At 36.0% G+C, this 13,936-nt stretch overlaps 1 protein-coding gene and 1 non-coding gene across 4 annotated transcripts in view; one reads left to right on the forward strand and one right to left on the reverse strand.

Annotated features, from left to right (window-relative positions):
* The window catches only part of LOC112555377 (myosin-IIIb-like), a 42,770-nt gene extending 35,321 nt beyond the window's left edge, over positions 1-7,449 (forward strand). For 2 of the 3 annotated variants that reach the window (XM_025223785.1, XM_025223857.1), the window contains 4 exons: positions 45-128; positions 1,243-1,362; positions 1,750-2,082; positions 2,747-7,449. In XM_025223785.1, coding sequence (XP_025079570.1) covers positions 45-128; positions 1,243-1,362; positions 1,750-2,082; positions 2,747-2,933 — 724 coding nt within the window. In that variant the 3' untranslated portion in view covers positions 2,934-7,449. The remainder of the gene's footprint in view (positions 1-44; positions 129-1,242; positions 1,363-1,749; positions 2,083-2,746) is intronic. The other variant, XM_025223938.1, reaches the window with a different exon arrangement.
* Positions 7,450-7,940: 491 nt separating this feature from the next.
* Positions 7,941-8,013, reverse strand: Trnaa-agc. Its single transcript has one exon. It is a non-coding gene; the product is annotated as a tRNA-Ala (tRNA).
* Between the last annotated feature and the right edge of the window lie 5,923 nt (positions 8,014-13,936).

A 13,936-nucleotide genomic window follows, 5' to 3' on the forward strand; every position in this document is an offset into this window, starting at 1 on the left:
TTCCTGTTCAGACAAGTCATCACCTAGCTTTGAATTTACTTTAGGGAGGACGAGACAGAGTTCAGTGAAAGCGCAAGGCTTTCCCGTCTGTTGCTGGCCAAGTCTGCAGCTCGAGCATTGATGGCCAAGTGGGTTATGTTCCCCTCAGCATGGTCGCATGCTGCATGATGCATGTCATAGTGTTACGGTGCATTTGTTGTTGACTGAATGCTCGTGCTGTTCTCAGTAAATGATCAGCAGAAACTTTCATATGCATCACAGTGCATGGCATTTAATGTGGCTTCTGCATGTGTGTGTACACTAATGTATATTTTAGTACAAATTGTTTTTAAAAATATTATTTGCAGAAAATGGAAGTTGGTCAGCAGTTTAATGCTTTCTCAAGGTATAGGAATGAGATGTGTCCATTTCTACTTTGGCATGGATACTTCTGTAGCAGCTGTTACTTTAATGTTAATTTCTAACGATTTTGTACCTATACATGTGAGAGTGTGTGTAATTTTCAGATCAAGTTTGGGATATTATGTGCCAATGATTGTGACTTGTTCTGCATATCTTTTCTTCTTGTCAGTCTTATTTCTGTAATTCAAGTAATCTTGAAATTTATAGTGATGGTGGTGTGTTTCTGCATGGAAACTGGCAATACTTCAACTTCTGGTCATTGCTTTAATACTCAAATGTGTGTGTTTTTATTCTGGAGCAAAATCTTTGCAATAATGTCTCTTTTCTTATTCTGTAAAAACTTTTCAGTACTGTATATGCTTGTGAAAGTTTGCCTGAAGTTAGGAATGGTGATTGTTGAGCATGTTCTGAAATATAAATATGATTTGCTTTGACCATGGTCAGATTATTAATTGTTTTGTAGCCTGCTATTTAATTGTGTCATAGAAAATGGTATTGCTGTTTATTTTCTCATGTAATCTTTTCCTTTCTTAATTTCCCTTCTGTCAAGTTATCCTGAAGGTAGAGTAAGAAGGTGCTGATTTTAATATACCATATGCAAGGTTATAATTTCAGTGCTAACTGGTTTGTTTGGATTAAAGCTTGGTTGACTTTGAAGAAACAACTAGTCTGTGTAATTCTTTTTCCTTTTATTGGCATGTTCAATGCTTGATGTGAATCATCCCAGAGGTTAACCATTTCATTTTTAACAAAAATAAGTCACATGTATCGTTCAGCTTATTTGCCATTACTTCTCCTACAGTATTGTCACCTTTCTTACTGTATCTGTTTATTATGTAGCAAGCCAGGACAAGTGGAGGTGACTGTAACAGTCATTAACGATAATGACAACCTTGCTGTGCCCTGGGATGCACCTCTTGTATCTGCACGTAACAACACACTGGCACCAGACACTTATGAGTAAGTACACTCATAGTTAATGTATTTAACAACACAAGACACTATCATAATACTCATGAGAAAATGGTACATTAATTATAGTTTATAATGCAACACTTTCTTGTGTATATGAGGGATTGAATTCTCTTCCTCTTATTCATTTTGTCACCTTATCAGCAGTTGGTATAATTTATAGTGTTGTTTCCTCATCAGAAATAAATATTCCAGATCATTTACCAGCTGTGATATTTGTAAAACTCTGAACATAATAACAGCAATACTTCAGTATTGCTAAATATAATACTTTATTATTTAATCTAGGAACTATAATTTCTGGAGGAAATAAAGATAATGAGAAGTTATTGTATGGGTGGATGAAAACTATTGTGAACAACTGTATTTGCTCAGGGATGGCAGTGGCTACATCACCCCCTGTAGCATTTACTCCATTGAGGCAGACCTGGCAGCAGAAAAGGAAGGCTTACTGGATGAAGAAGACAAGCATGAACTTGCTCGCAGACTGGAACAAGAAGTTGCAGGAGGTATCCTGGCTCTTTGGCGTCAGCGTCTTGCCCAGCCTGCCAATGATGAAGAGTTAGAGATTGGCTACGATAGTGATGAGAACATCAGCACTGGCCTCAACTCTCCTACATCTACAAGTCCACGATCACCTCCTTCTCCCACAGCAGCACCCTTACAGTTCTCATACAACGCTGGGCGTGTTTCCAACAGTCTAAACATGTAAGAAACTGTAACAAAAAAACCTGTCCTGTCATTGTCTGCATGTTTGAGGTGCAGAACGTGTTTCCTCACTATTACAAAAAAGAGCAGTCACAGAAGTATGACTTCAGAACATGGGAATCTGGAAAAATCACAGTCCATGTTATTTCCGAAAGGCAGTGCCACTACATCTGCTGTTTAAGAATGTGGTTATTGTGTTAATGCAGTCATATTAACCATTATATTGTGTTATATAATTTTACAATTTGCATATACTGTTATAGTAATACTGTTTTTGATGAATGTATTTGTGGTATTTACACATATGTTCCTACTGTCTTCACTCATGCATCTGTCTGTCAGATAGAGGAAGATAAGCTATTCCAGACTTCAGGGCCAAATGTTAGATAGAGCAGTTTAAGAGTGTTGTTTTTGCAAAATGGAATCACAAAAGAAACGAAAACAAATGATATTGAAAGCTAAATCACCTCAGTCAAATTCTATTGTTAAAGTTATGTTCACTTTAGGTTTGTTTATTTTGTGGTTTAAAATGCAATCTAATAATAGTATTATTGCAATAAGTAACCTGAACATGTGCACTTAACAAAGATGCAGTTCCTAAGATTTAGCGCATTAGGATCTTTATATCTTCACACTTTTAATGGCATTCATTTTTTTTTTTCAGAAACAGAATGGTGTCTTCAAATCAAGATGAAGAAGAGAAAAACCCAGATTTAGAGGCTGCACGCTTGAAATTACGAAAAACAAGGTTTGACTATTCTTCGGACACTTTCCATCACCGAGTGGATGTCACACCACAACAGATTGACTTTAGAAATGTCTTAAAGAAAAAGTCTAAAGATTCTACTTAAGGTTCTCACAGTAGAAGCTCACCATTATGAGATCTGTGCACGTATAAGTGTCTCGGCAAATAATAGATGTTGAATATGTTACTGCTGCCTAAATAAATGTTTTAAGATTTGTGCCATACATCTGACAAACTCGGCAATTTCATGCCATGAACTATAAAAAGTATGATGAATTGAGGTGCAATTATAAACCCTTTAAAGTATTAGAAAAGAAAATTATTTTTAGCATACCACTCCACCTATGAACAGGTGAATGCATGAGTTTTGAAAAAGTAGCACGACTGCCTGATACTTATATTTATGTACATTGTACATTATAACATTGAAAAATCACTTGCTGTTTGCAGTGAACTTTTTGTTCTTTAGGGAGAGTATTTTTGAAGAATGTAGGCATTGGTCATAGATCAAAGTGAATACAATATGATACACATAAACATATAGCTTTTCAAAGTTGGAGTAGACTAAGCATTTATGACATACATAAACCTACAGATGGAAGTCAAAGGATTTTGGATGTGGTGAACAATGTTTATCCTGTGAATGCATTTTTATAGTGTACACCTCAGAAAACTTTAACAGGGCTTTCTGCCTTTCTTGTACAGAAACCTGCGACTATTGACACAAAATTGACAAAAACATCTTATTAAAGATAAAGGATTGTCCTAATCTTGCATTACAAGCTACTGAACTTTATTTGTAGTGATTTTGTCTTGGAAATCTTTACAGTTAAAATGCCTATTTCAAAAAGTCAATATGTACACTGTTACAGAATGTAATGCAGTACTTGTCAGAGGCTTATCTGAGCATGTGCTTTGTGTTCCTTGGCTGGTCCAGTGTGTGTCTGAAACCTGAAGACAAGAAAGGTGGTGTGGATGGTTTTTATGGTTACATAGATTACTTTATGGATGGACATTATGAAATTTTGTGTGCACCTCACAATGTGTTCTTTACATAAATGCCACAAAATTGCCTCTGTGAGCTTTTAACTAATGACCTAGTCCACATAATCAATGTTTGGTTATATCATAAAAACGAGACATTTTTTTGTATGTATATGGTTGTACATGGTAAAGATACTGGTAGATGTTGGGACTTGTAATTTTGGTGCCACAACAAATAACACACATTGTCCAAGATTTGAGTTTTAACATTTATTTCTTAGTTTTTTAAGCTGTCATTTTTGTTTAAAAGTCTTTAAAAGTGCATTAATGTCTTCATTTGACATTTTATTTAATCTGTTGTTTACATGTCCTATAAGCAGTTTAATTCTGTAGAATCTTTTATAAGGTTTGGTGATGGCTCTATATTTTTCCTGTCTCCTTTATCATGCTGAACAATTGACACAGCAGATTTTGCTGCATTGGGCAGATGACTTGATGGGAGGTGAACTACTGCAACTGGCATAGCTCAATGTCTGCATAAGGTTGTTCCAACCTGTAAACTATTTCATCTGTGATATAAGTCAATGGCTGACTTTTTCAAGTCTGAAGACTGTATTAAGGGTTTTCATTAATGTTTACCTTTGTCTTTATTTAATGTTTATTAAGCATTCCTGTCATTATATTTATTCTTTTTCTTTGGTTGTGATCAATAAGTGTTAAGTATTTAATTTTAGGGGAATGCAAAACAGTAATTTAGCAAGTCAAAATAAGGGGTTTCTTGCTCATGATGGTACATGACATCATAATTATATGTTTGACCTACAGTCTGTGAAGTTGCTTATTGTCTGTTTAATAACCCTTTGCGTAATCTCTGTAAAGTGTGTAACTTCTGTTAATCAATCCAACAGCCTATATTCAAAGATATTTTCATGACAGTTACCTAAACATATACTTTTGTTATACGTGAAACATTAAATTCGTTTTGCCTTCAAATAAATAAGTTGTGACATGCATTAGTTAAAAACACTTAAACATTAAAATAGTTGAACAGGGGAAAAGTTGCAGCAGAATTTATTAGAAGCAAAAGGTTACACCTGTAATGCATTGAGAGCTTATATGATGGATAACAGACTTATAAATCGTTTGGTCATATATATATATGTCTATGTATGTAGCCACAGAAAAGAATCATTTTTAGTTAGATTTCCACCAGTTTAAGTGCTATCAAGTATGAAGATTCACCACCAGGAAAAGTTGGAACAATCTAGACAAAACAAAATAGCATGTTTAGGTATTGCCTTTGAATAGAAATCAGTATTTATTTCCTATTCTGATTCATTTTTTACAGCAAAGAAATGTAACTAAAATCCCAGGGGAGCTGATTAATTCAGCAAAAACAGTAGTGGATTTTTTTTTTTTTTGCATTCTTTGTTGGGATGTTCTTGTTAAGAACAAGATTATAACTGAAAAAAAATTACAAAAGTTTGAATGGCATGAACAGCATTTTTCACACAAATTTTAATTCCTACTTTGCAAATTTTTTTATTAACTTTACAATCATTTTATGATTGACTTTTTTGATGACTTGTTTTCAATTATAACATGAATTCTACATAGATTATGTGAATTTATATTCATAAAAGTGTGTGTGTGTGTGTGAGAGAGAAAGAGAAGTAAAGGATAAACCATACAGGTCAGCATTTTCTTGATATTATAATTTTAAGTTCAAAATAACATGTTAAGCTACCAGATGTTTTACAGCTGAATTTGCTGTTAATGATAAGCAAAATTCTGGTCTAAAATGTTTAAGCATACAAGGACAGTAATCCTGCATTTATTATATGTAAGATCTACCATGTTGAATTTAATGGATTGCATCCCCTAGAAACCATTTTTGCCAGGCGTGAAACAACTGTACTCATTCCAACAGGGAAAATTTTACTTGTAATTTTTCCTTTTTTTTTCTGGGCTTCATAAATGACCTTTCATTTGCTCACCATATCTGCAGTGAAACTACCATGATTTCAAAATATCAAGATTAGTTCTTGTAAAGTCAATTTCCTGTTTGAACTATGCTTTCCAAATGAAGATGGATTTTCAAGGAATGAGTCATAAATGCTGCATGTATGTGAGAGTGTGTGCGTGCATGTTCATGTTGTGTGTGTTTCTTTTGTTATGTGCCAAAGTATTTTGTACCCTCTTTGCACTTTTTTCTTTCACAAACCTTCACCTGTTTCAAACTAGTGAGCATCATGATAAATGTGAGTTGAAATATGCTATGTTCTATATGATAAAACTTATTATCTTGATTTTTCCACAGTGTAAATGACAATGCATGAATATTCCAACATCTTGTGTTATAAGCACCTGTACCTTTGCCAGTTGCTAGAAAACTCGAGCTTTTAATGTGAACATAATATTTTTAAGGAGTATTTCTGATTTCATGGGACCATACACAAAGGAGTTGCTCATGTAATTGTGCCGCTTATTTTCTCTGGTGCAAAATGTTTAGCAAGTGCTTCAATTATAATCATAGATGACTGTTGCTGAATCTCATTATTTGCTCTTCTACCAGTAACTGTATGCTTATATTACTCTTTGAAAGTTATTTTTGCACTGCTTTAATGTCGACATTATGTATGTAGTACCTAAGTAAGTAGTTGTCACTGTCTGCAGATTACAACACTTAGGTGCTAACATGCACTTGCCTTTATGCTACAGCCCTTACAGAAATGAGAGCTCAGATGTTTTCTATACCGCAGAACAGATATTTTTGACAAATCTATATTGTTAGGAACTTTTAATACATCTTAAAAACTATTTCTATAGTTATTTTTGACTAACGTGCTTGAAGATCTCAAAAAAATTTTTCCAAGTATGTAATCCTTTACTATTGTTTTGAGATCTAACAACTCTTGAAATTGTAAATCTGTATATTTGGTATAACTGTAACAGGAAATGCCAGCAATAACAACAAAACGTGTTCCAGATTTTAAATATTGATGCCATTGATAACTTATTTTTGTTTTTCAATATTTTAAAGTATATTTTGCTTAAATTTAGACAATGTATTGTTATATAAAGTATAAATTAACTAAAAATTTGTTATATAATGCATTAATGAAGTGCAAGATCCTTGACCATGTCAAAATCTGGATTGTCATTTGTCAGTTATCTGGCATAATATGCAAGCCAAAGAATTACGTGATTCTCTTGTCTCACCAACTTTTATTGGATCTTCAGCATACTTTTACCCACTGGTGTCAAAAGACTCCAGATACTGTGAATGATTTAGCTTCAGAAATAGTGTTTTTACCTAATGTATCTTTATGTTTTGCATCCTAAAATTTATCATTTAAGGCAATGCAAACATAGCAGAGTAAATCTTAATTGGCAAAATGATAGATTTTGAAAGCAAATGTGCAGAGGGAACACTTATTCATTTCAAAACACATTTAAAAAATGTTTTTCTCTGTTCCTAGGCACAACTTGAATTTTGGTTTCAGATGCTGACCCAGAAGTTCTGTGTTTATTTACATCTTTGTAGATTGTATTTAAATTTATCAGTTTTACAAAAATTATTTTGGACACATTTTTTCATATTATTCCAGCTGATTAAAAAGTAATTTGAAACACAACTTTACAAAATGTTTTTGTATGTGTATACATAAAATTGTGTGGGGAAAGAGAAAGATGCAGCCCATATCTGAGTGTCTTTAGATGTGTACTTGGCGTGTATGTTATATATATATCAGCCAGGATGTGTGTGTGCGTGGCAGCAGCAGCTGAAACCCACAAAGTACAAAAAAAGGGTGAAACACGGACATACAGCCAATCCTCACAGTTGTATTGATGACAGGTGCCAACCGTTGCACCACGGGACTGCATCTGCCAAGAGAGAAAAAGTGACAATTCTTTATTTACAAGGATTAGAGAATAAGCAAAAGTTGTGCTTTTTCAAATTTATCCCTAGATATCTATAGAAATGATAAAGAAACACTACTACAAAACAAATGCATTAATCAAAGAAGGTGCAGAGTTTTTGGCACACCAAAGCGGAAGCAAATAAAGTATACGGAAATTAATATTTACAGTGAAAACAAAGGAATACAAAATAAAAAAAATACATTGGAGATGCGGGGTATCGATCCCCGTACCTCTCGCATGCTAAGCGAGCGCTCTACCATTTGAGCTACATCCCCTGTTGATAAATTGAGAAAATAAATACTTATATATGTGTAATCTTTTGATTTAGAGCGGCAAACATTTTATATATATTTGATTACAACTACAAAGTTTAATGACTAGAGCATTTACCATACAATATACAAAGTTTAAATGCCACAGATTTAATTAAAATGACAACTTTGGTTTATTCCCGTCACGTTACGAGATATAGACCTGTGTAAGCGCGTGGACGATGCGTATAATTATTTACTTCTCGACATTTAGAATAAGAAGAATTCGTCAGGCGACACTGTGATGGAATTAAGGAACAAAACAAAAGAAAGAATAATCAGGTCTATCCGATACATGTGCAACAATGGGAATTTCCGATTTTGATCAAATTTTTACCTTAGGATGGCTCGAGAAGGGAGAGTTCGGTGAGGAGCACACGTACACCTCAATGATCGTTTTTCATGCTTCCATCTGCCTTCCCGGGTGGTCACCGGTGATTCTGCCCCAAGCTTCACCCCCTGAGTCAAATCGTCAGACCATATCATCCCAAGTATTAACACCACCAAAACCCGATTCGTCCCGGTCATGTTACCAAACAAAATGGTCACTCGGCAATGAATACCGCAAAATACGCATAAACACGGTTTACTCATTAAGCCGATCGTTTAAATTTAAGTTTTTGTGATCATTTATTCTTTACTTTGGTAATTCGTACTAATTTTACCCTCTATTTTTATGTATTGTAATGTCACTGTACGTGTAACTATTAAATTTGGTCTGTTTGAAGATAGACTTATTTTGATTTTTTTATTTTGTCTTTTTTTGCCCATTGAGTCTCCTCTTGAATTGAGAAATATTAGAAACTCCGCGTTATTATTATTAAACGCAGAGATGCTGATGTTCGGCTATTCATTTAACTTAAATTGCTGCACATCTTACTTAGTAGTTTACCGACCCCACTGTCGTCGGTGTAAACCCCACTTCAAGGTTAGCGCCACTACACCGAGGGTTGGTTGTCCTCGGTTCAGCTTTCGTCTCGGGCACGCTGGTCTTTCTCTACACCTGGCATCTGTTTACAGGACTGGCTGTCTGTCATAAAGACTTAGATGCTGGCTCGGCGTAAAACACCAATTCCACCCCCACCCCGACACTTCTAAAGAATATGTTTTGTATTCAGAACAAAGTGGATTGACCTGCATACAGACATCTGTGTGTCTCTGTGTATGTTTCCATGTGTACGTATTCATTTAATACGAGCCTCCTACTAAAAAAGTAATCGAAGACTGTGATTTAAAATTGATACTAAATTCTTGATACCAATCTTAAAGACCTACCCGATTGGTGACACTTATTACGCTCAAAAGATTCTTTTCGTATCCCTTATTGATACATCCATAAAATCGCAAGAAAAAAAACACGAATCGTGTGTGACATCAGTACCGGTGGCATCATAACTGACCGCAACTATATGAGCAACTAAAAGTACAAATCAGTAAATAAATTAAAGGTAAACAGACATATTTTGTAATGGTCACTTGCAAATTGCAAAATTTGACAAACGTCAACGATGCTTACCATGTGGTATTGCGAAGTCGTTCTTCGTCGTCTGCCTGCGTATACTGTATTGTGTTTCGGGTTTTGAACCTTTACAATCCTCAGGTTCAAACACGTGAGGTTTAATACCTTCAAGGCTAGTGAGCACTTGTCTTCGCGACTACAGCACGATAAATGAAGATCGTGTAGTGAACCTGATGTATTGTTCCACCTGCCAGACGGCGGAAGCTCGGCCTTTGAAGTCCGCAGTTGCAATTAATCGTTCATTCACCAGCAACGATGTATGCTATTGTGCGCGAACAACAATGTCTCCTTTTTTCTCCATAACTAGAAAAATAATCCTCAACACTCTTATTTGGCGGCTAACCCGTCAAACAGGAAATTAGCTGAAAGTTGGTCAAACTAGAACTCACGCTGTCATTTGTATAATTAATTTTTCATGTAGTAATTAAGAAAATATCAAGTTAAAACCCAATGAAGTGGGTCAAAAGCCCTTGATTTTTTTTTTTTTACTTAATTACTTCATGAAAAATTTATTACACAAATGACAGGGTCACAATGTGGAGGGCCTGTGCCAAAGAGAGGATCCATGTTAATTAGACACTTCCCAATCTGTGGACCTTATTTTTTTTAACCTCCATCTCAAAACTAAGGTGAGAATTTTATTTGAGTACTGTATCACATGACAGGGACAGTTGTTCACGCAAATTTAAATGATTTGACAATACTTTCGCAGTCAGGTAAGCCTTTACTTCAGCAACAAGCGTATACGAGTACGCAAACGCTGAAACGATGATTGTGTATAGAATTGTTGTCAACTCCATCCGTTCTTATTTTGACCAGTGCAGCCCTATATACATGTACACGTCAAAGTTCTCAGGTTTTACTACAGATATACATGTAGTGTGTTTGTAATATAACTATGTGTGTGCATGAAGTATGCGCCATGTTCCTGAATTTTCGTTAATATCTAAGCAGGCCTCAAAGTTGCATCTTTGTGTGGTACTTCTTTAACTCCATCACCAACGGAAACCTACGCAGTTGCTCAGTGCTGTAGTGTAGCAAAGGGGTCGTTGTCGCCAAAATTTTGTACGAACGTACCACCGTTAATTTTGTTGCACATATTACAGTCTGTTGAATAAAATGACAAGTGTGTGTGCGTGCGTGCGCGCAATGTGTGAGAGAGCAAAAGAAGAAAAGGTAGCCTTTAATCGCCTGTTCTCAGTGTCAGATAGAAACTGAAACTTTCGGGAGGAAGAACAACTGAATTCGAGCATGCGTAAGTCCTAGTTGTTAGTTGCTGAACGCGGTGTCTCCCAACGCATTTTTTTTTTCTTTATTACCTCTTTCTTCTTTTCTTTCTTTTTTATTCTCTCTCTAATTTTTTCTTCGGCAATGGTGAGTGTATAAGATTATTTTATTAAGATTTTGCTGTCCAATTTTTACTGCTATTCTCAACACTAATGAAACCATTTGTATTCAAGGGGAAACACTAATAATGGTCGATGGACGAAGGTGTCCTGGCAAATTCAAGATTCAGGGCTGGATGCGAGTTAAGTCGCTTGGTGCTAAACGTGAGCTTTTGTGGCTTCCAAAAATTGCCGTTGGCTTGTATCTATGTGATGTCTTGAAAATGAGTCTCAAGTCGACTATACTAAGGCGGTCAGGTGAAGCAACGGTTAACGCATGTCACCAATACAGTGGGGACTGGGGAGTGGATGTTCTGGGTTCGATTCTCGTCTCGTCATACTAGGGACGTAACTGTTTGATGGAAGACACTTCATAATAGTCTTGCGCGCTGGTGTGTGTGGTTTTTTTAAAGTTTGTTTTATGTTGTTGTTTTTGGGTTGTTTTTTTTTTTTTTTTTGTTTTTTTTTTTTGTTACTCTTGTCTACTCTGTGTTAATTGCGGCACACCCGTAAAACTTTTAAACGCTCATTCATTCTCTTCGATCGGCTCTCAGAGGCGTTAGGGGATAAAATTTATTCTCAATTCACTTATAGTCTTCTCTCCATAAGCTACCACAAAGAGGCCAAAACAGCTCGGCACATTTTAATTCGCGTCTATAGAACTTGCTCACTGATAAAAATAAAAAAGGAAGCAAATTATTCCCCACGCATTTACATTCATTTAGTCCGACATTGGTCGCCAGTCACACCTAATAATTATTACTCATCATTCGCTTATTAGTTTTAATACAATGTATTAGTTTGTTGTAGCAAATACTGTTTACAATGGAGTGAATAGACTTATTTAAAAAAAAAACAACAACAACAACGGTGACTAAACAAGTACCTACTGCTTCCGCCGACGGTTACTGCGATGGAGAAGTGTTTTTATTTGGTGAAATGCCGAAAGCCTTCAAAACTTTATTACGTGGGTTTGTTTGGTTGTTTGTTTTGTTTTGTTTTTTTTTTGTGTTGTTGTTGTTGTTTTTTTTTTGCTTGTTTTTGTTGGTTTGTTTTGTATTTTGATGGCGTGAAAGGTGAAATAGATAACAACCTATTTCAATACCCTTAAATGTCGTTCAGCTGTTGGTAGTATAAAAAAATCCAAGAGATCATAGAAGCTTCATCAAGTGCATCGCCTACTTCCGTCACTGATAAGCGGCCGAGTGTTTTGCTGCTCAAGGAGCCGAAAAGATACTCTAAAAACGGATCAACCGTCACTTTTTGATTTGTGACACTCGACCCACCATATCGACCTCCGCTCTCTCTAGCCCCGACTTTGTCCCAGTGTGATCCTGCCTCGTGCGACGGCAAACAGTTTACACACATCAAAGTTGTCTCGAGGTGGACACACGATGGAGGCAATAAAGCATAATTGGCATGCGCGTCAAAACCATCGATACTGCCGTTACCAAATCACACCTGAATAAATAGGAGTGTCGATATCTCTCTCCCTCCATGCTTGTGCAAGGCCCTAGTGGACAGAAGGTGAACTACACTTCCTGGATGCCTGTGATACGTCATCTTTACCCCAACACCTGAACTCCTGCAAACTGTTAGAGGTGAGCCGAAGGGTATCGCCATACATACACACGCTTATCGAAGGCTGGGGTCAAAATAATAAACGTCTTCATCAAAGCTACTTTAATGCCTTTTTGTAATATTGTGGTGGTGGTGGGGTAACCCAGGTTATCTCGCACTGGAAGCTTCAAATCCAGTATATCTATGTAAACAGTAATACAAACGGACTATATCAATTTAAATGTGGAGCACTGCATGAAAAGGAGACAAAAAGTCTGTAGTTTACGAAAAGATTCCAAGAAGGAAATGTTTTTTGGACATAATTTAAATCAAAGAGTCTTTGCTGAAATTCATGCAAAGTATACACATTATGATATGACAAGGAACTCAAAACACGAGGACCTTCTGCTCACAGACAGCAACACAACAAACTCACTTTTGCTCTTTGAAGTTTGTCAGACAAACAGCTGTTACAACAACACCATGACATAACCTTTTTTAACAACTCCTATGAGGCTCAAGGCAGATGGCCTACCGCAGTGCGTTGATACATTGTCCTGGGTAGAGTGGTCTGTCGGTCTAGTCATCACAATGTGGAGCTGAGAGATAGTTTGTAGAGGGCAATAAGAAGTGGTAGCATCATTTTCGAGAGAGCAGTATACTCCCGGTTCATATCTGCACTTCCTCGTGGTGTTACTTTTTAAACAGAATTTGCAGCCGCAGTCTCCAGACACGAACACATACCTCATGACCTCACGGAGATGGAGGAACAACTCGACCGTCTGCTCCAAACAGCGTGAAAATCAGTTTTGTTCGCGCATCTACCTTTGTTACCTGCGAGAAGGACGGAGCTGAGCATCAACCGCGCAAGGAAAATAAAAGCGGTTCTCGGGGTTGAGTGTTGTGTACCATTGTGCACTACCTACAGGGCCTGATGTCACTCGTCACTTTGAGGATGCGTGAAATAATGTAGGTTAATATTTTTTTTTTTTTTTGAAGATGATTATCCCCTACATTTATAGCTAGGAATATTGAATTCCTGTGCGTGTTTATGTATGTGTAAGGGAGACAGCTCGAGCTATTACTTTAGAGCTGTATTTCTGATCACCTCAGCTGTTCATTCTAACAGACCTTTTCTCGGATTTGTGGTCCTTTTTCTTTTTTTTTTTTTTTTTTTTTTTTTTTGATCAAAGGATGATTTCATATGCATCTTTCTATATACTTACAACATTTGTGATAAATAGAGCTGTGTCATAAAAAGAAAATAACTTTTCTTTTGCTTCTTTAACAAATGTTACATCCAATAATAAAATTCGGTTGACATTTGCAAAGGCCCTGGAAATAAGTACGAAAATAAATTAGCATAAGTTTTTTGTTTAATCTTCTTAGATTTGGGGTTTGGTAATATAAAATAATAGTTGTT

This window comes from Pomacea canaliculata, linkage group LG1 (genome assembly GCF_003073045.1).
Source record: "Pomacea canaliculata isolate SZHN2017 linkage group LG1, ASM307304v1, whole genome shotgun sequence".
Classification (NCBI taxonomy): Eukaryota; Metazoa; Mollusca; class Gastropoda; order Architaenioglossa; family Ampullariidae; genus Pomacea; species Pomacea canaliculata.